At 39.3% G+C, this 8,081-nt stretch overlaps 1 protein-coding gene across 3 annotated transcripts in view; it reads right to left on the bottom strand.

The window, feature by feature from the left end:
* Positions 1-7,385, bottom strand: part of DAPP1 (dual adaptor of phosphotyrosine and 3-phosphoinositides) — a 62,485-nt gene extending 55,100 nt beyond the window's left edge. For 2 of the 3 annotated variants that reach the window (XM_008585010.1, XM_008585012.1), the window contains exon 1: positions 6,617-6,806. In XM_008585010.1, the coding sequence (XP_008583232.1) occupies positions 6,617-6,717 (101 nt within the window). In that variant the 5' untranslated portion in view covers positions 6,718-6,806. Of the gene's footprint in view, positions 1-6,616; positions 6,807-7,310 lie in introns of those variants that run through there. The other variant, XM_008585011.1, reaches the window with a different exon arrangement.
* Between the last annotated feature and the right edge of the window lie 696 nt (positions 7,386-8,081).

Below are 8,081 nucleotides of genomic sequence, written 5' to 3'. Positions count from 1 at the left end.
AAATATATATATATATATATATATATATTGGTGGCTGGCTGGTAAGGGGATCTGAACCCTTGATATTGTTGTTGTCAGCACCACCCACTACCAACTGAGCTAACCAGCCAGCCCAAAAAAATATTTTTAAAAGACTGGAAAGAAATTTAACAATGTCATTTTAGGCAGTATCATGCAGCTGACTTGTTTCGTGCTTTTCTTTTTTCCAAATTTTCAGTAATTAATATACATTACCATTATTTTTAACTGTTTATTATGAATAATTTTGGATATAAGGAAAGTAAGAAATAGTATAAATAATAGTATACATTATACCCACGTTTAAATAATACCCATATTTTAGGCTGAATAATTTTTAACCTTTGACATATTTTTTCTTTATTTATATACTTTTGGATGAACAGTTTTAAGGTAAATTACAGATATCATGACACTTTAACCCTAAATAATTCAACATATGTCTAGAAAGTAACATTCTCTTAAATAACTATCATACTGTTATCAAAACAAATTGAGTTATTGCTGTTATGCTTTTTTAAGTTAAAAACACTTTTAAACAAAGAAGGTCTAACAACAGGTAAGGGGCAAACACTACTGGGCAGGGGGCCGGGGAGCACGTCTGCAGAGAAGCTGGTGCTGAACAAGTCACACCATCGAGACCTGGGATGGGGACTGTGCTTGGTTCACAGCAGTCCATACCGGAGTAGGAGCAGAAGTATACGGGCTCAGAATAGAAACATGCCATCTAGAGGAGTTTGTAGGAGCCAGAAATTAACCCAGGCTTTTTTAAAAAATAAAATAAGTAGAAAAGTCTATGGGTATGGTTATGAAAGTACAACTACAAGAAGAAAGCCAGGTGGAAGCTTCTCCCAGAACGAGGCTGACTGAGGGAGAGACCAGAGCCAGGCTGGGTGCTCGGTGACCAAATGGGTCCTGGAGGCTGGGTGGGTCTGAGTCTACGTGGGGTCTTTTTATTTTCTGAATCCTTGTGTATTTTTCCACTTTTACTCTTTTATTTATGCCATTTTCCCTGTATGAAATGTCATATTTTCTGACTTCAACTGACAAAAATCGTATCAGTGCCAAGGCCATCTTCTCCCCATCCAGTGTCTCCCTCCCTGCCTGCCATATATAGGGTGTCTTAACTAGACACTGTTACAGCCCTCGGCCCACACTGTGCTGCATTCTCACTGCACATGCACGTGCACTCTCTGTCTCTGCACAGCCGTTTCTTCCTTATTTTAATGTCCCCCACGCTGCCTTGAATAATGTCATCATTCAACAGACAGATCTATAAATGAATGGAAGAGGGAACGAACGAAACAAAATGACCCCATCCAATGTGGAGAAACTGTGCGACAGATTTCCAGATGTAAGTAGAAGGAAGTCACCATAGGAGGAACAGAAAAACACAACAACCAAAGAGGAAATTCACTCAAGTCAAGGAGAGATCGAACTGCACACTGGTTATATACAATCAAACAGCCACAGAAGAATCACCTTCCATTTTTGGAATCCAAGATTACAGAATTGTGCACAGAAGAGGAACAAGGTTCATTGCTCCAGGTGGTGTCACAGCTCTATAAACAGGTCCCATTGAAGTTTTGACTTTACTATATTTTTCTCAGCCTATTCAATTTTTATAGTTCTGAAAATGAAATCTACTCAGAACTCAATAAGGTCTTGATTTATTAGGATATTTTCCTGGCTTTGTGTGCACGTGTTTGTGAATTAAGTGAAAAATAGAAAGAATAATGTCTTTTATAATAAACTTTTCTGCTTGTGTAATCTTAGAAATTTCTTTTCTTCTCTTGGTTTGCACAAGCACTAATAAGTCGCACGAATATAATAAGAAGAGAGATGTTTGATGAAAATCAGGAAGTTACATTAGTAGTCAAGCACATGGGCTCTGGAGCTAAACTGGATTTGAAGGTTCCTAGCATGTCACCTTGGGCATGTGATAAAAACTCTGTCCTTCACTTTTCTCATATGTAAATAAGGATCACACTAGTAATAATATCTCACAGTGGTGTGGGAATTAAATAAGTTCATACATGCAAAGGGCTTAAAATAGTGCCTGGCACATGGTAAGCATCTAATAATTCCTAATTTCCATTATTAGAATGTGTGCCTTTGGTCAGTGGGCTCTGTGAAGTAGCATAGCACAGTGGAAAGGACCTCAGCTCCTGGTTAAGCTACTAGCCATGTCCCTCAGGTCCACTACTCAAGAGGCCTGTGACCTGGAGAGTGCACTTAACTTATTTGAAGTCACTCTTTGCATGTATGAAATGAGTATGGTAAGACCATATTGAAAGTGTCATTATGAAAGCTAAATGACAATACATACGAATGGCATGGTGCTGGCTCATACTAGGTGGTCAATAAATAATAACTATCACAACTGGTTTGTGAAATAAGCATGGGCTCTGGACCCAGATATTCTGAAACTTCAGGAAACCTGATTTCTCTGCTCTTGAATCTCCTCATATGTGAAGTTAGAACACTAATGCCTTTTGAAGTCCAGAGCTAGTGATGAAAAATGTCTGCCTCATAATAGGGGCTCATTTTGTTTATCGTCATTTATTTCCGAGGTCAGCAAACCCCTAGCTGAGGACCACCTCCTGCCAGCCACCTGTTTTAGTATGAACTGAGAGCCAAGAATAGTTGTACATTTTGAAATGCTTGCGGGAAAAAAGAAGAGAAATATTTTGTTTCTCATGAAAATTACAGGAAATCCACGTTTCAGTGTCCATGAGTTATGTTTTGTTTGAACATCACCACAGTCATTTGTTTCTGTATTCTCTAGCAATCGTTACACAGCAATGGCAGATGAGAGTAGTTGTGGCAGACCAGAAGGCCTGCAAAGTTTAAAATATTTATTACCTGGCCCTTTATAAAAAAAAGTTTTGCTGATCTCTGTTCTACTCTAACCTTCTCTTCTATGTGAAGATTAAGGGGCAGAGAATTGAAGAACTTTTATTTATTTAAATATCCAGAGCTTAAAATCTAGTTTTTTGGCACTGGTAAACCCAGCCAAACAACTGATACTTTATTATAAAATTTGAGATTTAGGAAAGTATATGAAAAAGGAATACTTACTATATTTCTCACCTGAGGCAATATGTCTGATTTCATAATTTGAATATTTAATTTAAAATTATCCAAAATGTTGTTATTTTACAGTATCCCTTTTGTGTCTGGAGTTATATATATAACAATACTATTTCCACATTATCTTGTAGGAACTTTTGCTATAGCCAAAGAATTGCCAGAATTTTAAATAATTAACTGACTAGCAATTCTATACCAGTTTGTTACCTATGTGATATCTCTTATATCTATTACTTTTTTTATTTTTCCATTTCTTCATTTTGAAAGTAGCAAATGGCATGACCACTGTCCCCAGCCCACCTCTTCTCACCCACCATTCTCCACAACCCTCGCCCAGTACCCTGCCCCACTCCCTACCTCCTCCCCCCCAATCCCATACTGTCAAAGTAGAAGGAAACTGAGCAACGATTTAAGATGGTTTTGTTTCTTCTTTGCTTTTGGACATATTAATGCATTTAGAATGAAAGAAAATAAATATTTTTAGACTGACACTCTATAAATGAGACATGGGCTCTGTTGCTCCGGCAATTCTTGCCATGTGATGCCCTGGTCAACATGGGACCCTGTACAGCGCCCCAACCCAGATGAAGGCCCTCACCAGATGTACACCCTAGACCATGGACTTCCCAGCCTCCCAAACTGTAAGAAGTAAATTTTTTTTCTGTATAAAAATACATAGATAAATGAGACATGGAAATGCATCTGAGTTGCTTGATTTAGGTACTTTAGAAAATAAACCTGTGCTCCGAACAAGTCATGTATGTTCTTGAAAAGCAAGCGATGGATTTGCTGCAGTTCAGGGTCAATGTACAGGACTTACGCATTCCAGAGCCTGAAGAAAAATAGGGACCCAAGAACAGAGACTTATGATACCTCTCTAATTTAACTACTACATTATCTGTTTATTTCTATCAAAAACGTAAATATAAGAATTTAAATACTCAAATAACCTATTAAAAATAATTTTAAAATTACGTCATTAAAACCAGCCACCTTTTATCTATCAACTACATTAAATCATTTTGTTCTTATGGGGCTTTTAACAAACTGAATTAATCAGGTTTGGTACAGATCATACCTCGCCAGTGGGTTAAAGTTTCAAAGAAAAAGTTTTATTTATATTCAGAATTCTGCCAGAGGAAACAAGTTATTGTCAAAATTTCTGAAACTATTACCTATGAAAAGTATGTAAGTGATGTGCTGGAGGGACAAGTACTGGGTCAGTTTCATTATTAAATATCTGATTTTGCAAGCTGAATGTTAAATTCTTGGCAGATTGAAGTTGTCCATGATGGGAGTATTTATACCTGGAAATTAGGCAAATTCTAGAAAGCAGGGCTTCCTCCACCTCATTGCCGCACCCCAGGTGGTATTCCAGCTCATCACTGAGTATGTTTAAATAAACCATGCAACTGGGAGTTCTTTTGGGAGGAAGAATAAAAATGTTTTAAAACTGATTATGGTAATGGTTGTACCACTCTTTAAAGTTGCTAAGAATTATTGAATTGTACACTCAAAATGGATGAGTTTTATAATATGTGAAATATACTTCATTAAGGTTGTTAACCAAAATGTCCCCAAACCAACCAACAAAATGCTAACATTTATTAGTGGTTTTTAAGATTCAAGTACACACCCAACAGACTCAAAATGAAAAATAAAGCCACATTTACTCAACACTTTTGGTGAATATATATTCTATGCAGTGAATCCCCAACCTCAGTCTCATTGTGGAATCACTTGGAGAATTTTAAAAGAAAACCCTCTCCTCCAGAGATACTGACATCATTTGTCTGATATGCAAACCTGGACACCAGGAATTTTTAAAAACTTCTTGGTTTGTTCTAGTGCACAGTCAAGGTTGAGAATTAGGACGAAAGAGCAGTGTCCCCAGATATTTGCAGGGGTTCATTATTATGGAAATGATCCTCACATGTTTGAAAGATTTCCAGGCCTTCTGAAATAGAGATTTCTGGACATAGACGAATCTTTATGTGTGTGCATGACTCTGGGTTTTGTATTGAATGTCTATTCTTTGCACATGGAGGGAAGGCATAGTTCTATTTTCCCTGTGGGGTTTATCTGTGGTCACTTCCTGCTTTGGGGATCCTGGTTGTCTAATTGATCTTTGTCATATAAGTGTGTACCAACAGCACACAAGTAGAGTTTGGGTTCAAGTATTGTTTGCTAAATTAAAGGATCAGAATTGAATATCTCCTCTATCTCTCTTCTTCTCTGGGAGCCTTTTACCTCTTCTGTTTGGGGTTTCAATCCAAAAGGATAGAGACATCTTGGAATTCTGACTTCCTAATAAGGGGTGTTCCCTTGAATGAAAATTCTAGCTGTTATATCTGATTTGCCATATGAAGGTACAGTTCAATTCTGAGACCTCAATTTTAAAATGTAAAGAAGGGTACTATTGGGAACTTTTTACAGTAACACAACACAAAAAGACACAATCTGCAGACTTAACCCAAAGAGATTTTATCTCTATTTCTTTTTTTTTTTTTTTCTAGTTAAGGACAAGACTTTTGCAGGTTGGAATCCCAGCTTTGTCATTTGATTGATGTGTGGCTGATAAGTTATTCAAACTTGTTTTGTGCTCTTTTTTGTTCTTTATGAAATGGAGATGACAACAGTTTCAATGTCATTAAGTTGTTGTGAAGATTTAGAGATATTTATCCAGGCAGAGGTACAGGTTTGCCCTCCTGAAGCAGAGGTGTCAAAATCAGCCTCATCAGGATATTCCCAGTGCTTTAGATGTAAGGTTAAGTTTCTCAAAGAAATCCCGTATTCCTCTCTTGTGTAATGTGTGCTTCTTTTATTAAATACCCTGATGAGTCATCTCATTTAGGTCCCTTCTTAAAGACAGGGCTTTGATGACTCCATGTACCTAAACTTACCTGTTTGAGTCAGAAATTTTATATTCTCCCTGAATTGGTATTTAAAAGGCTCAAAGTTGCTCCTACAGACATGCATACATACTACAGCTCACAAATACAGTGTCAGAAGGAAACCCATAAGTGAGATTTCTACAGAAACTTCCTCATTCTCTCTGTTTTGAAAAAGTCCCTTTCACATGCAGTAGGGTGTGCTTTTCTGTTTATCTTACCAGCAACACAGTCTTCTTACTGTCCATAACTCAAAACTCTTTAACAGCACATTTATGCATAAACCAGAGCAATATCAAAGAAACCAAGCAAAAGCAGCTCATACAACCCAATTCTATCCCTATTCTCAAAGAATATCCAACATTTAATTTTTGTCCTATTTTCTCCACCTACCTGTTTTCACATCTGGAAAAGTAAGATAGGCTTTTACAATGGAATTAGTCCCAAACAGAAAGATACGTAACAGACACAAATGAATAAAGTGGGAAGGATAGAATATGGGGCGGCAGAGAAAAACGAATGCTGAAGATAATCATTAATCAAAGAGTGCATTCGGGTGGGAGTGGGCAGTTAACATCTGCCCAGAAGCACTTTGAAGAGATCTGCTCTCTTACCCCAAGTCCTGCAGCAGCTCAGCGTCTCCATCCGATCTGCTCCACAGATCTGAGAGGTCCCGGGTGCTCATCTTTCTTTCTAGGATTTCTCCTCTGCCCATTCGCGTCCTTCACATCCACTCAACCCCTGCCAGGTACTGTGGGAAAGAGGCAGAGACAGAGAGAGAGACAGATTCAGCAGCTCCTCACGCTTTCTCCTCAGTGAGAGGAGCGGTTGTGGCTGCAAGTCTCCAACCAGCAAGGAAATGAAACTTGGTGACTCCTCCCACTGACACTCACCGCCCTGGCCCTGAGGCACTGGCAGGAGGGTTCCGTCAGTCAGGAAGTATGCAAACGCAGGTAGCTACCCCTGAGGACACCCACACTGCATCACGCAACAGGCGGTTTCTGTCAAAGGAAATAAAGAGGAGACCACCCACTTGGGGTTGGACTATTAGTTTCAACTCTTTGTATGAGGTCAAGCCATAGCTCCTCCCCAATGCCATCAGCCTCTGGTGTGCAGAGAAGGGTGCAGGCACTCACTCACCTCTTTTCTTTTTGTCTGACACACAAACATATGGAACACCAAGGAAGCTTCTATGTCAAGAACCACCTTTACAGTGGGTAATGAAATCAAACAACCGGTTAGACCCAGAAGGTTTTTTTCAGCACATTCCCAATATTTCTACTTAATTACCCAAGCTTTCCAACATACCCTTGATGCTCAGGTTGGGGATGATTCAGAGACAATTATTGTTTTCTCCATGGAAGAAGGATTAGGTGAGAAAAAGGTAGGAAGAAGTTGTAGGGGGCCATCCTGGTGCCCAACTAATGGGGAACATTAGGACTCCTGCAGTCTTCAAGCTTCACTTCCTTCACTGGGCCTACTTACACCCTATATGGCTTTGAGTCCAGATTCACGCGCAGAGAAGAGATTCTGCCTGGAATCCTAAAGGGAAAGTTCAGTGACTCTGAATCCTTGAGAAGTGGAATAAGGTGCAGTGATAAATGAATAAAGAACATGGGAAGAACATGCTTGTGCTTCTCTCTCTCTCTTTCTCTCTCTCTCTCATCACTCCCTGACTCACTCAGGGTTCAGCACTGTACTCTTCCTCTTGCGTCTCCCAGTGTGGGATGAGGACTAGCAGCAAGCAGAGCTGTTCTTAAAGGCCTTAGATTGTTGCAGGAGGCCACTCTCTGCCTAGCTTTATCCTGTCTTTAAGATTCTTCCCCATTACCTCCATTCACCAAGTGATTTGTGAGTAACCCTGGTTACTCTGGTTGCCAGTGAGAAATTCCTAAGTGTCTAGAGACAGCCTGGGAGAGACCAAGCTCTGACAACACACACGCAACTGATTTACATGAACATTTAACATCTTTTTGGCTACAGTTTGTTCAGAGAGGAACACAGGGTTCACTTGAACAGAACAGAGAGGCCAGTCAAGGCCAGGGAGGTGCAAAATGTACAGACCGTAGAGAGAGGAGA

The sequence above is a fragment of the Galeopterus variegatus genome, unplaced genomic scaffold (assembly GCF_000696425.1).
Source record: "Galeopterus variegatus unplaced genomic scaffold, G_variegatus-3.0.2 Scaffold3422, whole genome shotgun sequence".
NCBI classification, from domain to species: Eukaryota; Metazoa; Chordata; class Mammalia; order Dermoptera; family Cynocephalidae; genus Galeopterus; species Galeopterus variegatus.
Note: the sequence above shows the minus strand (reverse complement) of the source record. Positions and strands in the feature narration are given on the sequence as shown.